This window comes from Podarcis gaigeae (genome assembly GCF_964106915.1).
Source record: "Podarcis gaigeae genome assembly, chromosome: 6".
Classification (NCBI taxonomy): domain Eukaryota; kingdom Metazoa; phylum Chordata; class Lepidosauria; order Squamata; family Lacertidae; genus Podarcis; species Podarcis gaigeae.
The window spans coordinates 97,653,254-97,675,735 of record NC_139682.1 but is presented as its reverse complement, the minus strand read 5'-3'; the positions used below and the strand labels follow the sequence as shown (position 1 = coordinate 97,675,735).

The window sequence follows — 22,482 nt, the reverse complement described above, 5'->3', positions numbered from 1 at the left end:
TTGGCATCGAAGCTGCAACCTAGTCTGCTCTGGACTTGTCCCCACCTAGATGCTTAAGTGCAGTCAAAGCTTTCATTGCACTATAAACCCCTTTCACTACTGAACAGAGTAAGATGTAATAATTTAGCACTTCCTCTTTTGCGGAGCAGAGAAACAGTTTTCAATTGCAGCTCAGTGATGAAAGAAGATGTAACTACACAAGGCTGGCTGTAGAGAACATGGTTTAATTAAAGGCAAAGCTGAGTTCAGCAGCTGCAGGTCTCGCACAGACAGACAAAAACACAAAAGAAGCTTACGACACAAACCAGTTTTCTCTGCTGGGGGGGGAGGATCTTCCCTTCCCTTGAGGCTCCTGACAGCAGGGTGTGTGTGTGTGTGTGTGTGTGTGTGTGTGTGTGTGTAAGGGGGATGAGAATAGGGAGCCCTGCTCAAAAGATCAAGAAAAACATTCTAAACACCAGACTTCTCATGCAGAAATAGGAGCCTATGGGCTGGGACTCTGGCGCTGCTGAGAGAGTCAGATGATGAACCTGGTTAGGTTGCTAGGGTGCAAGAATCGGTGGTGGTTCAAACGCTGGAATGTTGCAGCTGCCTCGATGCACAGCTCAAAAACACAAACTGGAAGAAGGGTGGGCTGGAAGCAGGGACAGGGCATCAAATAAGCACAGAGGGTCTCAGCTGAAGATTACAACCAGGGCAGGAACTTAATCCTTGAGACTTTTGCTTCGGAGGAACATTGTTTAGAGATGTGATGCAGAGCAGCAACACTGCTAGCATGGGGAGGCAAAGGGGGTCCAATTCCTATCCTAGACAGAGCACTATGCATACATCTTCCCTTTTATATCAAGTCTATATGGGGCTGCTCCCCGACTCCACAACGTCCCTTGTGGACCCTGGATGTGCTTTACTCTGCAGCCATTTCCCAACTTGCAGATCCTGAACTGACAGGCGCGCGCACACACACACACTCTCCTGTGACTGCAGCAGTTTCTTGTATTTAGATTGCTTCCGTAACTACGCTGGAAAACAAAAATAAATGCTGTCCTTTTATCTTATGCAAGAAGATTTGCAGTCTTCCTTCTGCGCAAATAAATATATCCAGTGGAACCCTTTGTCCCCATTGTGCACCCTTGTAGGGGGCAAAGTAGGACAGTTGGCTTCTGTGCGCGGGTTCCATGTGATGTGTCCTCTGCTGCCTTGAACTTCCGTTCCAAAAACCTTGTGGCTACAGGTGTGTGCAGGCCTGTGGAGTGGGCATACACCTATAGGGAGAGGGGTTGCACACATCATCCTGTCCAGACTAGCTCTTTTACTCCCCATTATCCTGCTATGACTGTGGGATGCTGTATATGAAGAACAAAACTACAAGCAACCAGCATGGAAAGGGGAAGGAGGGGAAGGGAGAAAGGGGGTGGGGTGGGGTGGGGGGAAAGACACAAAGCTTTTTATCTACCTACATAAAAAGGGAGTCAGGCTGTGAATGCACAGACCAGCTTGCCATTTCATGAGGCTGGTCACTACACTATCATAAAATGTACAGGAATCTGAACCATTTAACTTAAACCCCCGTAGCAGTGGTTTGCTTGCCCTAACGGAGAGCCCTGCAGTGACCACTGCACTTCAGTACTGGAATCTTTCCCGCTTGGGGTTATTCCAGGGACAACCTCTGAGAAAAAAGTGGAAGTGGTACTGGAGGGGGCAGATTCTCCTTCACGAAACTCCTTACCTAACTTGGGAGACGGACGCTAGCACCCCCACCCAATCTACCCCCACCCACCTCGGGCTGGACCAGCGACTGGAGGGGTTGCTACACACTGACTACAAAGCACATCTGTGTATGGAAGAATTCAGTGTGGCCTTACAACTGAGAGAGTAATAATTGGAAATTTAGATGTTGAGGAATAAATTTCAACTACATTCTCAGTCAGCAAAGCTATCGGTAATAGACTCCTATTGGTTTCCCCAGAACTGAGGAGGAGGATCGAGAAGTTCTCAGTGGCTTCTCCCATCTGCTCTTCATTCTCAGCATTTTATTTTCCCACATGGCTGGGGACATGCACGATGGAGAAGGTGAGAGGCGGTGATATCGGGTTACCGTGAGACAAACAGCAGTCCCTCTCTCCCTCCAGAGGGCCCCGGAGGGATGGGAGAGTTCCTGGTGTTGGTTTTCCGTTGCACTGCAGACATTTTCGTGCACACTCAGTGGGTTGGTGGAGCACTTACGCCCTCCTGACGGCAAGGAACAGAAGAGAGGGCTGCCACGCGCACAGGGCCGTGTGAGACAGTCCTGCAAACCCAACATGCCATGATGTATGGAGCTTTTCGGTTGCAAAGGTTGCCACCCTTTCGTTCTCAGTGCGGTGGATTCATGGCACCTTGCCCACGTTGCTGCTTCTGCTTCTGCTGCATCAGCAGCTGCTCCAGGGCAGAAGGTCCAGGGTGCATCATCGAACTGGACCAGATAGACTAAAAAGAAGCACACACCAAACATCCGCTAACGTGAAAGCGAAAGTAGCAAGAGAAGATGCCAAAACGGTCAAAATAAGTGAACTTTCTTCCATGCTCTCACCACCCCCTCTCATTTCTACAACAGTAGGCTTCCCCCCACCCCAGTGTAGTCTCCCATCCCAATTCCCCACCTACTTTGCAGCACCCTCAACTGCTTTCATGAGGCAAGGTACAGGCAAACAGGTCTTTAACTGCATCATCCCCAGTGGAAACAGAAATAAGCACTTCAACCTTTGTTTCTGGCCACACTGGCTAAAGCTAATGGGAGTTGAAGTTCAACAACTTTGGGGTGGGGTGGGGTGGGGTGGGGTGGAGAGGTTCCTCATCCCTGCTCTACCAGGGTAAACAGCAAAGGAGACTTTGGCAGCACCTCTGTCCAGCCTTCTGCCTTAGTCTGAGTGAGTGACTCAGTTGAATAATTAGGAGAGGGCTCTTCCTCAATTTCCTGTTGCTGTATACTCTCCAGGGAAGTGACTTAAGGAGCCCACTGATGTCTCAGTTCAAATGGGAGCACATTAGTGGACAGAGCAAATGCTGTTGGCCTTTCAGCTCTTGCTAAACTCAAAACACGGCCCTTTAAGAATCAGGTACCAACCAGGACAATAATTCTATTTCAGATGTTCAGGTTGTGAATGGAAGTGTTGTTGTAGTCAAAATGCAGCACTTATGCACAAGGGGGAAGGTATCGGCAGACTTGCAGGAGTACATTTTAAAATAAAACCTTGAGGAGGGGGAATCCTCAATTCAAACTGAGCATGCTCAGTGGCCATGAAATGTGGGCTGATGTTGAAGGAAGAGAAGAGAAATACAGCAGCTAAAATCTTGAACAGGGAATACTCAATAATGCAATAGCGCCCCACTAACTCACTATTTTAAAAAGCAGTTAAAAAGAATTAGCCATCACAAAATAATTTAAATTCTTTGTCAGAATAGCTTATCCATATAAAAATGATCAGGAAAGCAATAAAACATGTTGATACCTAAAAGAGGAGTCTAAATCTGTAATTAAGGCTTGACTACCCAAGTTTTAATCAACAACCAGTCCAGAATATAGTTCTTGTGGAAGAATGCAAGATGCTCATGGAATACCAGTCACTGGGACATAACATTGGAGAGCGCTGTTGCCCTCTCCTTTCTTGCTTGTGGACTTCCCATCGATATGTGGGTGGCCACTGTGGAATAAAGGGAGCTGGAACAGGTGGCTCTTCCTATGTTCTCAAGATGTTGTCAGCGGAAGGAACATTTGTATTATTTTGCAGTAAGAAGCAAAACCACCAGCTCAACTTTCCAAATGACTCTTGCAATGTTTTGTCCTGGCGCCCCAATATATAACCTACCTTCAGGCTTTCCATAAGCACAGCTGACGAATCCTCTACAGACGGGCCATGGGCTGACCAGGTACCACTGGGAGTGCTGGCTGGGTGCCAGCTACTCTCTGATGAGGAAGATGTTGCTGGGAGATAGTCCAGGCCAAATCCTCCCATTGCTGAAAGGGAGAAAGGTTAACAAGCAAGTGATCCAACAAACCACTGAAATGATACCTCATGCTAGAACCTCCTGCTCACCTGGCTTATCAGTCTTCCATCGATCTGCAACCCTCCGATCCCTGTTGTCTGGAGTCCCAATGGGCCCAAAGTTGGAAAATGGAACAGAATTGTGGTTGTGGGTTGGAGGAGAGCTTGGCAAGCTGCTTGGGTTAGAGGAATGAGGAGACTGGCTAGCTGGTGTTGAATGATCTATTAGAACAGAAGGTTAGAGAACAAAGTCAACACAATACCCCCAAAAGTACAGATTGCTGTTTTTTGAGTCTACACACACATCTTTGAACTTTTTATATTAAATTGCAGTAGTTCCACCTGGGACTGGTGCTTTATCCATCTTCATTCAACTTATCTCCAACTGCAGTTCCAACATTGATATGGATGCATTTAACGTTCTCAAATCCTCTTTAGAAACTTTAGGTATATTACAGCCGTTTACATAAGATTCAATTTTCTCAGGATCTTCCTTCGCACACCGATATAATGCTGTGTAAAATTTTACAAATACCTTTCTTATCTCTTTCAGGCTTATCAAATGTTTCCCTTCATCAGTAATTTCCCTTCATCAGTATTATCTTATTTTTCCTTTCCTTTTTAAGTAGCCAAGCCAACAATTTACCTGGCTTATTTGCAGATTCAAAGTTTTTTTGTTTCATTAATTTTATTTTCATTTCAATCTCTTGCTTCACCAACATTGAGAATTTTGCTTGTAATAATTCGGTAGTCTGCAGTTTCTTTATTCTCTAGTTTTATATTTAATTCCTTCTCTTTGATAATGTAATGGTTCTAGGGTTCCTACTCTCCCTGCTGGTCCCAGGCAAGGAGTCATGGGACCGCCTCGCCACTTCCCCCATCTGCCCCCCTTCTCCATTGGTGCTACGCTGATTCTCTTCCCCAGAAGACAGGCTGCTCCTCCCGATCCCTGGACGCCCTCTGGAATCCCTCTGGCTTTTGCGCTCCCCCTCCAGTACTGATGGCAGTTCCTTGACAGATAATTAATGTGTTCAAAATCTCACCCCCCCTCTTTTTTGGTATTTGTTTGATTAAAAAACCTCTCATTACTGCCTCACTAGTATCCCATACTATATTTAAATCTGTTTCTTTGTTAAGGTTGAGGTAAAAAAACTCTTGTAGGGAGCGTTGCCCCTTATTTACAATTTCTGTGTTGTGTAATATCATGTCATTTAATCTAAAAGAAGAACACTTCTCACTGCTGTCCTTTGAGTCTATGCCTGGCTTTGTTTCCTCATTGCAGCATTCTTACATATAGGATCAAGCAGACTAACAAAACTGAAATTGTAGCAATTTGGGAAATGGGTTTATAATGCTTACATGACAAAACAAGTAGCTGACATGACCAATCTTTGAGTGGGAAACTCTTTGGCCAAGGCACAATTGTTCCGCACCTTTGGAACTTTCTAGAGCTAAACCTTCCTTACAAATTGGTACTTGTTGCTTGTCCTCTCAAGTAAAAAAATTGCCAATGCTAGGCCATGCAGAGTGGGAGAAATGGCATTCTGTTCAGTTCACTTCCCAGAAAATACAGCAAGTGATAAAATGGACATGGGCAGCAAGGAAAGAGGGTGGGTTGTGTGACTGCACAGAAGAAAGTCAAACCACGCTTGGGTTCTGAACCAGTTAGTGAAAAATCTTAATATATGTTATACATATATGCAAGTGCATTACCTGAACTGGCTGGAAGAGATGGAGACCATGGAGTACCTTCAAAGAGGGAGTAGAGTGAAGTCTCCTGGTGAGCCACTGATGGAGCGACCTCTGGTTTTGTGCTGGCATTGAGGTTTTTCCCATAAACCTCATTGAACATGCTGTTTGGGTATCTTTCCTGCAAGAGCAAGAGATGAAAATTAAACCTGCTCCCTAGACCTATCCAATACATTATTGCATTTGGGCAGTGAAGTAAGTTTTTCTGTCAGAATCAGGGAAGATATACCTAAGCTGGCAAGCAAATGTTACAGCTCTCACAGCACGAGAAACATGCCATTTAAAAAAGGATTTTTACTGTTATTAAAGACACAGAACTATATTTGCATTTCACTACATTTTTTTAAGGAAATCTTTTTAAAAAGAATCAAGGAATTCTGGGTGATAAGACATAGTTATCACAACTTCATGTGTCCTGAATCACACATTATAACCACACTGGAGATTATAGCACAGCACATGGATATAACACAGCCTTGTACCATTAATCATTTTAATTATTTGGGGGTATTAGAAAAACAACAACACCCAAGTCCCCAATTTTTAAAAAGAGGATTTTTTAAAAAATAATAATAATACAGAAACAAAATGGTGGTGAACATGTGGTTTGAAATGGCAAATGCAATGTTTACAGATGTTTTGCTTCATCTGAAATAGTTCTGCTTTGGGAAAATGAAATTCTCTGGCAGGTGTGATTGGCTCAAGCAATCACTCCCAATGCAGATGAGCTGGGGAATTACCTGCTCCTTAGAAACACAATCAGAACAGTGACTCACACAGAGAAATGCAGGGAACAGGCTCCCGAGTATGGCTGGGCGCTATCAGCATTTCAACACTGCAGTGTATCGCCAGCCAAACATCATGGTCTGATGATATACTGCGATGTTGAAAAAACAAGCAGCATTGGCCTCTGCCCACGAGACACCAGGGGAAACTGCCCCAGCTCTCCCCTCAAGAGCTGAGGGAGTTTCACACAGGCTGGGACAATGCAGCTTGTTTGCGCTGCTCAGCTGGGGGGGGGGGGGAGGGTTCCCTCTTGCCCATCGGCAACCCTGCTCCCCTCAGCTGAGCAGTTTCACAGAGCCTTGGCTTGATGGGCCAGCGCCGGGCTGGGGTGTCTCTTAACTGCTTGACGGAGGCAAGGGCAGCTGCACACTCCTCAGCCGAGCAGTTTAAAGTTGTAGAAGGATCGGCACCTCGCCAAAGGAACTCTTAACTCCCTCCGGAGGCGCTGCTAGCAGTGGCTGTTTCACCAGCGATATACCGCTGAGGGAAGCCAACATTGTGGTCTGCTCCTCATACCAGTCCTGGGCAATATATCGATATATCGCCCAGGCCTACTCCTGAGAGCACGTAGGGCTTTTTCCTCCCTTATTTCTTAAATCTTTTCCTTGAACAATTAGCCAATGAGCCAAATGCAAATTGCAGAATAAAAAACCAAAAAACGTAACATGAACATATTAGACTGAGGTTAAAGCATCAAATTGCAATTCTTTGTATTATTATTTATTTTAATTTACTCCTTATATTTGTTATTAACTTTTTCTTGTCCAAGGAAACTCAAAGTGACTTACAACCATACATTAAAACCAAGGAAAAAATACATTTAAAAAATCAGCAATTGAAATACCACATGACTCAGGTTGTGAAGCTTTCTTCAAAATTGTATTAAAAGTTGTGAGAGATTATTACCCAGTACATGAGGTGATAAGCCTGTGTTTGCAGTACACCACTTCCGGTTGTAGAATGGTGTGTGTGTCACACAACAGAGTTCTCCAAATGTTAGGCAATTAAAGAAGCAGCCTATCAGAAAGAAACGCCCTAACCCAGAACTGTCAGCACTAGGCAAGGATTTATATTGAAATTCTTCCCCTCCTCCAACATGAGATTCCCATCTGAAGAAGCTTAGTTCAGACTCCTAGAAAAATTAACACGTGAACTGATGGCACTGTCCAAAAAGAGAGAGAAGCAATCTCTATAGTTAATTACCTGATTAAGAGAGAAGCCCGTGAGCGACAGGAAAGAAGATGACTGAGACATGAGATCTGATGGTTTCTCCAGCAGCGATTTCTTCAGAAAGCCAAAGGAAAGAAACATTATGCATTATTGACTGAAAACATGGGTCACATTTCTGGATAAAAACAGATGGTTCTAGCAACCATCATAAGAGTGCTCAAACAATTGTGTGAGAAAAGGAAATGCAGCAAAGGCTTTTGCCCAGTTCTTTTGTTACACAACAGAGATGCTTAGACAATACTGTGCAAAATAAATACAGAAGAGTTATTTTGCAAGTGGGAAGCAAGGACGTATTTGCAAATTTGAGAAGGAACTCAGTAAATTGACTAGAAAAATAAAAGGGAAAACACCTGGGGAACGTCATTTTAAAAATAGGGTTTGTCCCAGCACCTCAAATAACACATCATTCAGTGCTTGAAGGCACTTAGACTGCAGTTTGTTAATTAAAATGCTATACTAGTGGTGTGGGCCCTCATGCAAACGTGATTACTTACTGACTGAATTAGCCGTGTTTTCCCAATAATTCCTGAAACTGCTTTGTTCGTTAGAGCACAAAGTGCAAAATATTTTACTGGGTGCAGAATCCTTCATGAGAAATCCAGCTTTCCTTTTTTAAAAAAACCTAGCAAGTTTCTGCCCTGTTTCTCTTTAGAGGAACAACCAAAACTATGTGACAAATGCCTGCTGAAATATCAAAAACCAGAGGGATGGCTGATATTTGAAATCATTGGCAGCAAATCTTCATTGCCCTCATAGTTCTTTGCTCAATGATAAATTATGCAAAAGAATTATGCAAAGCTGCCCAATTTGCATAAATCATACAAATCATTAATTCAGTCTTGCCTATCAGAAATTTGGGAACTTCCAAATTTTTAATGCCCGGGGAAGATAATCAATTATTTTCCAGCACTGAACACATTTTATCCCACCTTCTATGGTGTGTTCCAGTGCAATATCATGTGCTGCCTTGAACTGATATTGACTAGTGCTAGATCTGCAGCAAAGAAAGATGCTCTTCACTGATTTAATCATGCAAGTTTCTAATCATAGGTGAATGGTAACCGTGTGCCTTTGCTTACACAAATAAAGCCAGCTACGCAATTCAGGACATCAGACCTAAACTGTGATGAGCAGACGAAGGATACTCTAAAATTATCTGGTAGCAAACCAATGCAAACATTTGCTGGCATGTGTACCTTGTGATGGCTTATGTACCTTGCAACCCAGAACAGACTGACAATTTTGCTAATGAACTAGATTTAAACATTGACTTTGACAGTCACTCTGGTCAGTTAGTAGTAGTAAAGGTAAAGGTAAAGGTACCCCTGCCCGTACGGGCCAGTCTTGACAGACTCTGGGGTTGTGCGCCCATCTCACTCAAGAGGCCAGGGGCCAGCGCTGTCCGGAGACACTTCCGGGTCACGTGGCCAGCGTGACATCGCTGCTCTGGCGAGCCAGAGCCGCACACGGAAACGCCATTTACCTTCCCGCGGGTAAGCGGTCCCTATTTATCTACTTGCACCCGGAGGTGCTTTCGAACTGCTAGGTTGGCAGGGTTAGTAGTAGTAGTAGTAGTAGGAATAATAATAATAATAATAATAATAATAATAATAATAATAATAATGTTTATTTATACCCCGCCCTCCCCAGCCAAGACCAGGCTCAGGGCGGCTAACAACCAATAATAAAAACAAGTTGATTAAAATACAATTTAAAAAACAAGATTAAAATACAACATTAAAACATTAGGATGCAGCTTCTTCACAGGAGGAGAAAGGAAAAAGAAAGAGGGGGAGGGAATCAAATTAGCTCCCAGCCAAAGGCCAGGCGGACAACTTTGTCTTACAGGCCCTGTGGAAAGAAATCAGATCCCGCAGGGCCCTGGTCTCATGAGACAGAGCGTCCCACCAGGCTGGAGCCAGTGTTGCAAAGGCTCTGGCTCTGGTTGAGGCTAAGCTAATTTCCTTAGGGCCCGGGACCACTAGGGTGTTGCTATTTATGGACCTTGAGGCTCTCCGTGGGGCAGACCGGGAGAGGCAGTCCCGTAGGTACGAGGGTCCAAGGCCGTGAAGGGCTTGAAAGGTCAAAAGCAGCACCTTAAATCTGACCCTGTACTCCACCGGGAGCCAATGCAGCTGGAAAAGCACTGGGTGAATATGCTCCCATGGCAGAGACCCCGTGAGGAGCCTCGCTGCAGCATTCTGCACCCGCTGGAGTTTCTGGGACAGCTTCAAGGGCAGCCCTGCGTAGAGTGAATTACAGTAGTCAAGAGTTAGGCACTCTTTCTACACCTTGTAGGCAAAAATCACCTTGGCTTGTGGAGGGTTCAGCTCAGGTCATTGAAGGAACTGGGAAGGTAGCTGAAGTTAATACCATAACTAAATGAATGCTACATGGAGAACTATTCACTAAGTTGAACAATTCAATATTACTCATCCAAGCTGGTACCTTGCTGGTGTAATGTACCAGTACCTGAAGCTTCAGAAGACACCACTATACCTTAACACTAAAGACAGAGTAGGAATGTGTGGGTTTATGTGGCAGAATCTCTATAGGCAGTATATTTTGTGTAGGTAGAAATAAAGGATCAAGTATATAATCCAAACAGAGATGACTTCCCTTTTATAACTTCAGTTAAACAAATGTCCTGGACTAATACATTTGGTGCTTATGAATGTTAGAAACCTGTTTTTAGTACAAATCAAGCATTTTATACATGGGCCACCTCACCTTCCAAGAAATCAAAAGCCTTGAGCCACACTTGAAGTACAGTTTATTCACCCACAGTATCACCCACTCAAATGTTCAGGTTCTTTGTAGCCCTCATTGTGCTAATCCACACAATCACCTTGTGTGGAAGGATCATTGTTAACCCCATTTTAGAGGGTAGGAACCAATGCTGAAAGACAACGACCTGCTCAACTGATGAATGCCAATTAAATGTAACGTTCCCTCACACCCCTTCAAGTACTAAAGAGTAATTCCTTGTTAGTGATGTTTTGTGTGGCAGAAATAATGCTGACAACATCTCTGTGCTGGCCCAAACATGGGCAGCATTGCACACTGGCACCACATCCCCAGCAGAATGCTGGCTGCTGTGGAAAAGACTGGCTCAAGCCAATCCATGAAGATGAGGAGCATGGCTTGGGACTTATTTTGGCATAGGAGCTGTAATGTTTCAACTGGCCTACAGTTCATGGCCACAGATATTTGGTCAATGTCTTCAAGAATCCTCTGGGCTACAACGACACTTGCCAAAATTCCCATTTGGCACCTTGGAGAAGCATTTCAACAGACCAATTAACAGGAAAAGAGAAATTTCATCAAGTGCCTATCCTCCTAGTTACAGAGAACAGAGTGGATACAGTGGTACCTCGCAAGACGAATACCTCGCAAGACGAAAGAGTTTTCCGTTTTTTGAGTTGTTCCGCAAGACAAATTTCCCTATGGGCTTGCTTTGCAAGACGAAACGTCTTGCGAGTTCTTGCGAGTTTGTTTCCTTTTTCTTAAAGCCGCTAAGCCGCTAATAGCCGTGCTTCGCAAGACGAAAAAACCGCAAGACGAAGAGACTCGCGGAACAGATTAATTTCGTCTTGCGAGGCACCACTGTACTTCCCAGATGTGATCAAAATGGTCTTATTCCCTTGGTTTCCATAATGCATGGGTGAGAAACCTGAGGACCTCCAGATTTTGTTGGACTACAATCAGGCCCAATAGTCAACGGACTATGATGGTTGGGCCTGAGGGGAGCTGTAGTTCAACAACATCAAAAGAGCCACAGCCTGCTCATCCCCACCATAACACAAGCAAGCCTACCTTTGTAGTATGTTTGTGCCCGCGGCTTTTTTATATATATAAAAAAACAAGCTTTAGAATTTCACCCAAGGTAAAAAAAGATAAAAGCCCCTAAAACCCATTATCTTTTCCCTCAGAAGGATACTATATTGAACATGTTACTATCTTATTATACATTCAATAATACATTCAACTCCTCCTGTCAGACAAGTGTGTGAATACCATATGGTACATTAACATTTATATTTTGACACTTGACAACAAGGCATCTAGAGGTTAGGCTACACGGATACTTGATCTTATGCTTATATAGGCAGAGGTAACTTGCACAGACCTATACACCATCAATGGGCTCAATGAATGTGTGGGCCCCATAAGTTAATTGCTGAAGTTGCCTGGTGATCCTTCAAACAAGGGATTAATGGTCCACATGCAACCTGTGGCGTATATTTTTGCACAGGTGTGCAGGGTAATGTATTCCAGTATCAAAACCCACCAAGCACCTGCAAAACTGAAAATTTGTTTCTCAGTTTCAGTCTCCAACCTCCCATATAGATACAAGCTTATTCATTCGTATTATAAAAGAGAAATGATACAGTTTTGTATGAAACAGTAACTCAACCTGGAATTTCTCAGGAAGGCAAGAGATCAGGATTTGGGTCATCTAGAGTTACCGCTTTTTGATTCTGAGACTGTACCTGCTTAAGAGCTCTGGAACAGGAGCTGAGTCAACTGGAACAGCTTCTGCTGCTCCCTCACGGTGGAGTAGGCCTAGAAAGTCAAGGTAATTCCAAACAAGAAGTACCACAAGGGAGAAGTTTACTAACAGCCCCTCTCTCTTCCAGAGCTTTTAAGGTCTCAGTTGCTGGGTAAGAAAATAGCAATCCTAGGATTGATAAAAGTATTACAGCTATGTTAAAGCTACTTCCTCTTAGCTGATATCTATGATCCTGAGCATATGAGCTCTGCTTATTTAAATTTCCCCTTAACAACTATTTCAGGAAGGGACATGGATTTCATGTGTCCTACTGACCTTTCAGGGAAACTGAATATAAATAAAAAAGAGATATGCCAAAATTAGAATGAGAAGCAGCAGAATTAAGTCAAATACATACAAAGAGGCTTCGTCCAGGAAGAGAGGCGAGAGGACCCAGCAGAGCTGGGTAAAGATCAGGAGGATTAGAGAAAATCAGCTCTTCCTCCTCCTCCTCCAAGGCAGCCAGACTCTTTAACAGGTCCGGAGGAAGCAGAGGGGAGCTCTTGGGGTCCTAGTGACAGAAAGGAGCACAGTGAGATGCAGCAAGGAAAGAAGCGAAAGCAAGACTAGCAGCAGGTAGGCATGGAGTCTACAGGAATAGAAGGGGGCCCAGCAGTAACGCAAAGCAGAGAAAGGGAATGCAAGGAAAGGTATGCCAGCATGCAAAAGCAGCTTAAAGAGAGAACAGAGCAGGGGCACAAGAAAATCAAGGGGAGAAAGAGAAAAATTGAGTCAAACAAGTCTGCGTGTGTTTGTTTTAGGAGCAGCTCTGCTACCCACTAAGTTTGAATCTGCATACAGCAAAAATTACTGGGATCTTCTTTGGGAGAATGTGATCTCCACTACTGCAGCAATAAATATGTGGAGAATTAATGCATTTTGTTCTTCAATGTTCCAATATCTTAGTAGCTTCATTAATTGTAGTTAGAACCAAAATGTCCCTGTATGCAGTTCCTGATCATGTGCTCATGATCAGAGCCGGATGAACTACAAGCAGGTTTCATCATCTACACCATGGAATCTGGGCTTTAAAAATTATTACACAAGCAAGTTTCAAGAATTTGTTGGAGGTTGTGCAGAATGACAGCATATTCAGGGATCTGGTGTTTTGCTCCCTTTTGTGGATAACTACTACTTCTATCTTGGCCTGTCTACATCAGTACCATTTTCTCCATGAATCGCCCATTGCTCAACATTGCTCCTTGCCAAATGCCTCAAATGTGGCGTGAGGTCCACACTGAAGGATAGGGAGACTAACCTAAAATTACAGAATTAGATACCCAGGCATATAAAATGCTATTGTTTGGGCCACCTTCTTGAAGACAGCCACGGGGCTCTGTGGGGGCCTTGTAAAGTGTTCCCAGTGAGCTCTCATAGAGTTCTGATTTATTCTTTGAAATCTGGGCTTCCTGCCTCTGCGTCTTTGCACATACAACCTGAACTCCAGGTTCGTTCTACAGGATGAAATTATAGGCAGAGGTTAGCTATAATGGCATTTGCTTAGCTGAAGGCACAATCAGGGCAACAAATATCAAAAGATGACACAAAAAGGAGGCTCTTTGTCTTCTAACCTTTGGTAGCATTGTAGCACACCACACCAGGGCTTTCTTACAGCCAGCATCTATCAGGATTAAGTTATCAGTGTACTCAGAGATGCAACTGGTCTGCTCAAACAGAACATTGTCTCAATAGATCTGTGGTGCTAAAGACTGCTGCTAAAGACGATTTTATTTAAAAAAAGAGGAAGGGGGTTTGTGCATTGATCATTCCATGAACGTGAGAAACAATGTCAAAGCAAGAGCAAGAGCTGCTGCTTGCTTCAGAGTTGCCAAAGATTAAGTCAAGGCCATTTCTAAAAGCAAAAGGGTATTTATACTGTCATTTGGTTTCTGGTCTGCAGAGAAGCCTGCATATAGGGGTGCAGACAACTGGCAAGCAAAGTGTGAATTCCTCTATCCAACCCTTTTTAATACAGGTCTTGACTGGAAAGGACCAAGTGCCCTATCAACACCTGCCAAGTGCTGGGCCTCTTCCACCTTTTCACATGTTCCAGCTTTCTGGCAGCATCTGCTTTGCCACCTTAAGTGACACTTGTCTTTCTTCTTCCATCTCCTTCCTCCCAGACTGTGCCAAGAGCCAGCACTGCCAGAGGGAATTACTACATTTGCTTTTCTCTAGTTATACTTGGGCGATATCTAACAATTCAAATCATGCAGGTTCTCTGTGATAAAATTTGAACAAATTGTGTTGATTTGTAAAGTTCTGGCAGAAATCCATGCTCAAACTGGACTTTACAGCTTTCCCAAGATAATATTCACGTCCACATCCCTTGCCCAGATGACTTCCCCAGGGTTCCATTCTAGTGGCAGACACACATGGAGGGGGAGGGGGGGAGATTATGAGCTTTACGTTGGTTATTTGATATGACAGCTTCAGCAGCATCTTAAAAAAAATGTACTGTGGTTCTTATTTTGTACCTCACAATATAAAAACATGTGTACATTATATGCCCTTGATCTTGATGGCTGGGAAGAGGATGATTGAAGCTGCACTCTTGTTGGGGGAGGAAGGAGCCATTGCAGTCACTACCAGCGGTCTACTGCCTAGATAGGGCGGGGGTTTCTTGCTTGCGGCTCCTGCCCCACGCACCATCCCTCTCTCTCTCTCTCTCTCTCTCTCTGTGTGTGTGTGTGTGTGTGTGTACATGTGTAGATAGCTTGAAAAGTTGAGTAGGTTGTTTTGGTTTGTCAGTGTTATCTTAAAAATGATGCTAAACCAAGTTAGTTGATTTTTTTAAAAAGTGCTTTTGGAATGCATTTAGGTTTTTAAAAAACCTAATAGAATCAACAACCTAGAGATTAATCTGTTTTTACTCATTGGTAATCCTGTGAATCACCACAAACTGCTGCATTGAAAGCAACTTCCTCTGAAGTTACAGTGTTTCTTGCCTTTGAGTGATAGGAGGAGCTAAACCCACTTGAAGACATCTATCACTCAAAGGAGAACCACTTTCCTTTTCCTGAAGATCATCAATTAATCACACATTTACCTCAAAACCCATCCTAGGCACTGGATCCTGCTCTGGGCGGAAGACTCCTGGCTGACGTTTCCCTCTGCGGTCCATGTTAGCTTGCTGCTGCGCCATCATGATGCGGTTATCAGCCATGCCATAGGAGTCCCAGTAAAATTCTGGCCCCTTAACCTCTGAGGGATTCTGGTTATATGGCTCCATGGGGAAAGGCTTCATCTTCTTCTCCAGAGGCTGCTGCTGTTGCAGGAGGGGAGGCTGCATGGACTGTTCAAACAGTTTTAGGGGGTCTTGGCCCTGAAGATAGTAGGGCTGCTTCACAGGCATGATCTTCCCCAACGGGCCTTGGACCTGAGGAGGATTCCAGAGCTGCTTGGAGGAGTCTGCCTGGGAATACTGAAGTACAAGCGCCTCTGTGTTCAGCACAATTCATTATGCAAAACTGGAGAGCATCTGACTAATTTAGGTTTCTAGCTACCAAAGGACCAACCGTGGCAAGCTGCATATTCTCTTTCTGTCAAAAACAGCCTGCAATTTTGTTTCTCTGCTTTGGAGTTGATTAGCTGATTGACCCCCTTGACTTGATGAAGTAGATTCCGCAAGCAACATTGCACAGAAAAATACTATTGGTTCCTCACTGTCCAAAAAGGCCTGCTACACTCTCTAATCTGCACCACCTGATCTGAGAGCACAACATGCCACCCCCTGATCATGTGCAATGTACTTGAGCAAGACTGCACATTCTGTGCCACTGAGCTGCAAAGCTTATGGCTTTCATTTTGAGACCTCGTGCTCCAGAGAAAATCCAAGGAAATGTTTCAGAACCCACACAACAGGTGAACCTTCCAACATGAGGATTCACCTGTTATTAAAGGGAAAGGATTTCATGCAGGCACTTGGCCATGTGAAAGTTCCGCGGTTTGAAGGGCTGTACCTACCAAAATTCCCTCCCAGATGCAAGGGGCATAATACTAGATAAATAATATAAGTAAGTAAATACTTTTAATTAATAATTCTAATGATATAACAATAATCATACATGATAAAAACAACAGTACAGTGCTTTTAAGTGCTCACATGTGATCTACAGTTGTAAACCTTACAGAAACTCTGTAAGGTTATTAAAGCTATAGGAACCCTAATATTCCAAAGGCTAGCCATCCCAAATTTAAAAGGAGCTTGAGGGAAAGCTTCGGTCAAACTTAAAAGGATTAAAAGCTGTTCTTCTTTCAGGCACTTTTGGGCAGAGAGGGGGAGCCTTCAAAGTAGTAACAGCAAGTCCACAGGCTCCTGCACTGCTCCCCTGTCCCCACAATGCAGTTAGGCTCCTACTTTATCTCTCCCCATCTACTTGCCCATTCCTTCTCTCCATCCTTGCTTGCACCTTTCCATCAGAGCTACTCTTATCTGAGCAAAGAACCTGCACTTCCTTGACCAAAAACCAGATTTTCACCTACAGATGCACTCTAGCCCAGATTGGGTCCCTCTGGCACTTTCTTCTCCTTAAAGCTCACCTGCTGGAATCCGGAGTGGTGTGGAGGACTCTTCCCTAAGGCCTGAACAGCTTTTGTAGGGGACTGTTGCTGCTGCTGTTGCTGCTGCTGGGCCAGAGCCTGGACCTGCAACTGGCTTGCAGACTGTGCTGTTGCCTGAGCTGGTAAGGATGCAAGGGACTGTTGAGAAGGGGATGGTGCCTGAGGTCCCTGGTTCATTGGGCCTGGTCCAGAGGGCCGCTGCTGGCTGTAAGGAATGTGGGATTGTTTCCCAGCTTGCACCTGGTTTCCTGCAGGTGAATGAGCTGCAGACTGAAGAAAGGTTCCTGGGACAGAAACGCCACCTGGGAAAGTATATCCTGAGCCCATAGGGAAAGCCACAGGAGGGGGGATAACATAGGTGGGAGGTGGGAAGCCTGGGGAAAAGAAAAGAAAGAAAGACATACAGACATTTTTTAAAAAAAGGAAACTACTTTTTCACGCATGGAATGCTTAGGGGGCTCTTCAAATGTTACTTCCTGTCTCCTCTTCCAGGATTCTCCCCTGTGAATGGGCCTTTGGCTCCTCCCTGGTCCCACTCTTTCCAGATTTAAGGAGACCCACATTCAAAATCAGCATCTGATTCAGCCATTTATTAAGCCATTCATCTCTGCAGTAAGAGAAGGGGGGGGCATGTATACAAGCAAGCCTTCAGCTCCAGTTCCACCCCCTTTTGGGGAAGGATTCCAGGATGGAGTGGGGTGCCACATCCTCTCAGACCCACAGTGATGGCTTTCATCTTCGCAGCTGTATACTACACACAAAGCAAACACTTTGTCACATTATGGGCTGCCTGTTCTGCACATTACTTTTTCAAACACCAAGATTAATATCTGTGACAAAAAGGTAAGCTTTTCGTGACAGCAGAATTGTCTTTTCCACCATAGGTATGCACATTGAGAATATTGTGTGTGAGGTGGCTTTTCCACTCTGTGCACCTGTGGCAGAAAACACACATGTGCTATTATCTAGACATTGCAGAGAGATCATTACTATGCACCTGGGTATAGATCATGCAATATAGTGCAGTGCTATGCATCTATCATGCCCACACCCACTTGTGTTCCACTTAAAGGAAGTCAGAGCATTTTTACAAAGAAACCTTTTCTGTTTTATTTTCCTACATAGAAAAAGATAGGTGGAAGGCACCAGCACACAACATCATGAGTTTTAAATAAGGATAGATATGATTTTAATACAGAGCACATGGCTTTTACCTGGCCGGCTAGGAAGAGGAGGGAAAGCTCCTGGGTGATGGATGGGTATGAACTGGGAGTTGCTGGCCTGGTTGGGAGACTGAGTGACTGGCGTTTTCCTAGCTTCAGACACGGGAGTCTTCCTCAACTCAGTCTGGGATTTTACCTAGGAAGGCAAGCCATTTAAACATTAATATTACCTGTCCACACCTTCTTATGGTAAAACTAAAGCATGATTACAAGGCATTGATTCTTTCCAAGTAATTCTAGTTCCCCCTTTGCTATACAGAAGGGACCCAAAATTGCTGGGTTTCCCTGATAGTCAAGCCAAAATTTGTGGCCACCCTCAAAACTCAGTATGAGGTCCAGGCCAATCCCCCTCCCCTCTCCTCTCCCGCTTAGAGCTAGGGTTGCAAGGCAATGCTGGGAATCCAGCCCTGGCCCTTCTCTCCACAGTGGAGATGCAGAGGACTGGGACCTTCCTTCAGATCTGCACTCCCAAGGCACTAGGAGGGCCTCAGAAACAGAGTCAAAACAAACCCCTGGCTTCCTTCCAATCCTGGGAAGGGGAACATGATAGGGGAAGGATTTGTCCCAGTAGTTTTGCTCACGGCTACAGAGCATGTGAAACTAGAAGGACAAAACTCACCTCCACTCCCTACTGCCAGATAGTCTGGGTTCCATGAATGTAAACTCCAGTCTATTTGTCTGAGAAACAGGAGATAAGCTCAGCTTTCAAAAGATAGCTAAAACACCTTTACTTTCCTGCTCTGGCACAAACTAACCTGCGTGTCGTGTGCATTTTACATATAAATCTATTATGCAAGGGTTTTTAAAAGATCACTTTAGATTGCAACCCTACACTCACTTACTTGGGAGTAAGCTCCACTGAACACAATACGGACATTTCTCATTGAAATACATTTTTATTACAGAATTAGTGCTAACTGTTTCTGTACACCGAAAACAAATGACAAGGAGTATTTTGTAGCAGTTTCAGCATGCTAGAGGCAATATAAAATAATATACCACCACTGAATGTGCATGAAGAGGAGTATTAAAATGCAAAGGTAGTGTGAGCCAACAATTAACAATATTTTTTTAAGAAAAGGTTTTTCAGCATTCATCCAACCACTGGATTTTTTTCTTTTTTTACTCTACTTCCAATGAAGTGTAACAAATCTCTAACTAGAAACATCATGTCTCTGCAAGGAATGTAAGCTTCTATCAGGCTTGGCTTAGGTATCCCCAACCTTTTCAGACCTAGGACTCACTTTTGACTCAAAGATGCATTTGGGGACCCATTTCCTTTTTTTACCATATATTTGCATGATAGTAGAGTCTCTGTTGTGAACCACCTTGGATCAGGCCACAATCCACTAGTGGGTCTCAACTCACTAGTTGAAGAACGGTTGTTTATACAATACTGTGGGTGTAGAAGTGCTGACCTTAAGGGGGGAATTGCACTCATCTGCCACATCTGCTAGGCATGTCAGATGTTTACATGCTAGGTACAATTTTTTGTACATTATGCATGTTGGGATTTTATGCCTGCAAGCTCCATATAAATGTTACAATAGGGACACGGGGGTGCTGTGGTCTAAACCACAGAGCCTCTTGAGCTTGCAGGTCGCAATTTGAGTACGCGCGATGGGGTGAGCTCCTGTTGCTTTGGCCCAGCTCCTGCCAACCTAGCAGTTTGAAAACATACCAATGCGAGTAGATACATAGGTACCACTGCAGTGGTAAGATAAGTGGCATTTCTGTGTGCTTTGGCACGTGTCACGGTGTTCCATGTGCCACAGTGGTTTAATCATGCTTGCCACATGACCCAGAAAGCTGTCTGCAGACAAACACTGGCTCCCTCAGCCTGAAAGCGGAGATGAGCACTGCATCCTATAGTCAAATTCAACTGGACTTAACCATCCAGGGGTCCTTTACCTATAAATGTTACATCTAATATGGGCTTTCTCAAACTTGGGTCCCCAGATGTTGTTGGACTACAACTCCCATCATACCTAGGCTAGCAGGTCCAGTGGTAAAGGATGATGGGTGTTGTAGTTCTCATCATCTGGGGACTCAAGTTTGAGAAAGGCAAGAATACACAGAGGAATTATACCAGAAAGAAATGGATGTCTCGTATACCCCAGGTAGTGTGGTTGCTGACCTTGAGCCAGACATCCTGGAAAGTGAAGTCAAATGGGCCTTAGAAAGCACTGCAAATAACAAGGCCAGTGGAAGTGATGGTATTCCAGCTGAACTATTTAAAATTTTAAAAGATGATGCTGTTAAGGTGCTACACTCAATATGCCAGCAAGTTTGGAAAACTCAGCAGTGGCCAGAAGATTGGAGAAGATCAGTCTACATCCCAATCCCAAAGAAGGGCAGTGCCAAAGAATGCTCCAACTACCGCACAATTGCACTCATTTCACACACTACCAAGGTTATGCTTAAAATTCTGCAAATTTAAAATTTCGAAGGGGCAGAGGAACCAGGGACCAAATTACAAACATGTGCTGGATTATGGAGAAAGCTAGAGAGTTCCAGAAAGACTTCTACTTCTGCTTCATTGACTATGCAAAAGCCTTTGACTGTGTCGACCACGGCAAACTATGGCAAGTTCTTAAAGAAATGGGAGTGCAAGATCACCTCATCTGTCTCCTGAGAAATCTCTATGTGGGACAAGAAGCTACAGTTAGAACTGGATATGGAACAACTGATTGATTCAAAATTGGGAAAGGAGTACGACAAGGCTGTATTTTGTCTCCCTGCTTATTTAACTTATATGCAGAATTCATCATGCGAAAGGCTGGGCTGGATGAATCCCTAGCCGGAATTAAGATTGCCGGAAGAAATATCAACAACCTCAGATATGCAGATGACACAACCTTGATGGCAGAAAGTGAGGAGGAATTAAAGAACCTTTTAATGAGGGTGAAAGAGGAGAGCGCAAAATATGGTCTGAAGCTCAACATCAAAAAAACGAAGATCATGGCCACTGGTCCCATCACCTCCTGGCAAATAGAAGGGGAAGAAATGGAGGTAGTGAGAGATTTTACTTTCTTGGGCTCCATGATCACTGCAGATGGTGACAGCAGTCACGAAATTAAAAGACGCCTGCTTCTTGGGAGAAGGGCAATGACAGGCCTAGACAGCATCTTGAGAAGTAGAGACATCACCTTGCCAACAAAGGTTCGTATAGTTAAAGCTATGGTTTTCCCAGTAGTGATGTATGGAAGTGAGAGCTGGACCATAAAGAAGGCTGATCGCCGAAGAATTGATGCTTTTGAATTATGGTGCTGGAGGAGACTCTTGAGAGTCCCATGGACTGTAAGAAGATCAAACCTCTCCATACTGAAGGAAATCAACCCTGAGTGCTCACTGGAAGGACAGATTGTGAAGCTGAGGCTCCAGTACTTTGGCCACCTCATGAGAAGAGAAGACTCCCTGGAGAAGACCCTGATGATGGGAAAGATGGAGGGCACAAGGAGAAGGGGACGGCAGAGGACGAGATGGTTGGATAGTGTTTTCGAGGTTACCAGCATGAGTTTGACCAAACTGCGGGAGGCAGTGGAGGACAGAGGTGCCTGGCGTTCTCTGGTCCATGGGGTCACGAAGAGTCGGACACGACTAAACGACTAAACAACAACAAGACAAGGAAGCCTGGCGGGCCCACCCGCAGGACAGGTGGGTTCTGGGGTTGAGCATGATCCTGCTTCTGCACTGAACACAGCCTCTACAGTACAAATGGCATGGGCCATAGAATGAAGTTAGTGTCTGATCCTCACTGCCTTGTATTAATACAAACTCCATTTCTTTCACCATCAGCTGCAGGCTCAAAAGTGACAGATCTGTTATACGGAGACTGAGGGAAAGTCATTAATGTTACTTTTTTATAAGCCACTTAGCCAATAAATAGCAGAATCAAGTGGCTGAACAGGAGAATTTGAAGATTAAGGAGGAATCATCAGGGTTCTTAGCTAGAGATTAAATAAAATACTCAGATACCAAAGGATTGCTAAATGGTTTAAGATTAATGCTAAACTTACATCTCCCTGCATTACATGTCCTGTACCTTGCTAAGAATATTATTTCCTTGAGGACATAGGTATGTTGCAGTGGTCCTTTTATGGCAATACTTTGATTGTGGTCCTTTCACCTCTTGCCTCAAATGTTGGCCTATGACTCAGCCCTTTCAAGTGGTGTTACTCCCTGTGCACCCAGAAAAAAGGGAGGTACTGACCCACCTGAGTTTCCCTTCTTCTTGTAAAAATGTTTGAAGGAGCAGGTGAGTCAGTATCACTTTTTCTGGGTGCAAGGAAAAAAATCACTCAAAAAGGACCACAGGCCAGCATTTGAGACAAGAGATGAAAGGAAAAAACTCCTC

At 44.2% G+C, this 22,482-nt stretch overlaps 1 protein-coding gene across 2 annotated transcripts in view; it reads right to left on the bottom strand.

Annotated features, from left to right (window-relative positions):
* Positions 1–204: 204 nt before the first annotated feature.
* The window catches only part of SMG7 (SMG7 nonsense mediated mRNA decay factor), a 63,339-nt gene continuing 41,061 nt past the window's right edge, over positions 205–22,482 (bottom strand). The window contains exons 15-23 of one of the 2 annotated variants that reach the window (XM_083743772.1): positions 18,117–18,261; positions 16,882–17,276; positions 15,389–15,763; positions 12,698–12,850; positions 7,761–7,841; positions 5,736–5,892; positions 4,074–4,244; positions 3,846–3,994; positions 205–2,466 (exon numbers count right to left, since the gene is read on the bottom strand). In XM_083743772.1, coding sequence (XP_083599898.1) covers positions 2,353–2,466; positions 3,846–3,994; positions 4,074–4,244; positions 5,736–5,892; positions 7,761–7,841; positions 12,698–12,850; positions 15,389–15,763; positions 16,882–17,276; positions 18,117–18,261 — 1,740 coding nt within the window. In that variant the 3' untranslated portion in view covers positions 205–2,352. The remainder of the gene's footprint in view (positions 2,467–3,845; positions 3,995–4,073; positions 4,245–5,735; positions 5,893–7,760; positions 7,842–12,697; positions 12,851–15,388; positions 15,764–16,881; positions 17,277–18,116; positions 18,262–22,482) is intronic. The other variant, XM_083743773.1, reaches the window with a different exon arrangement.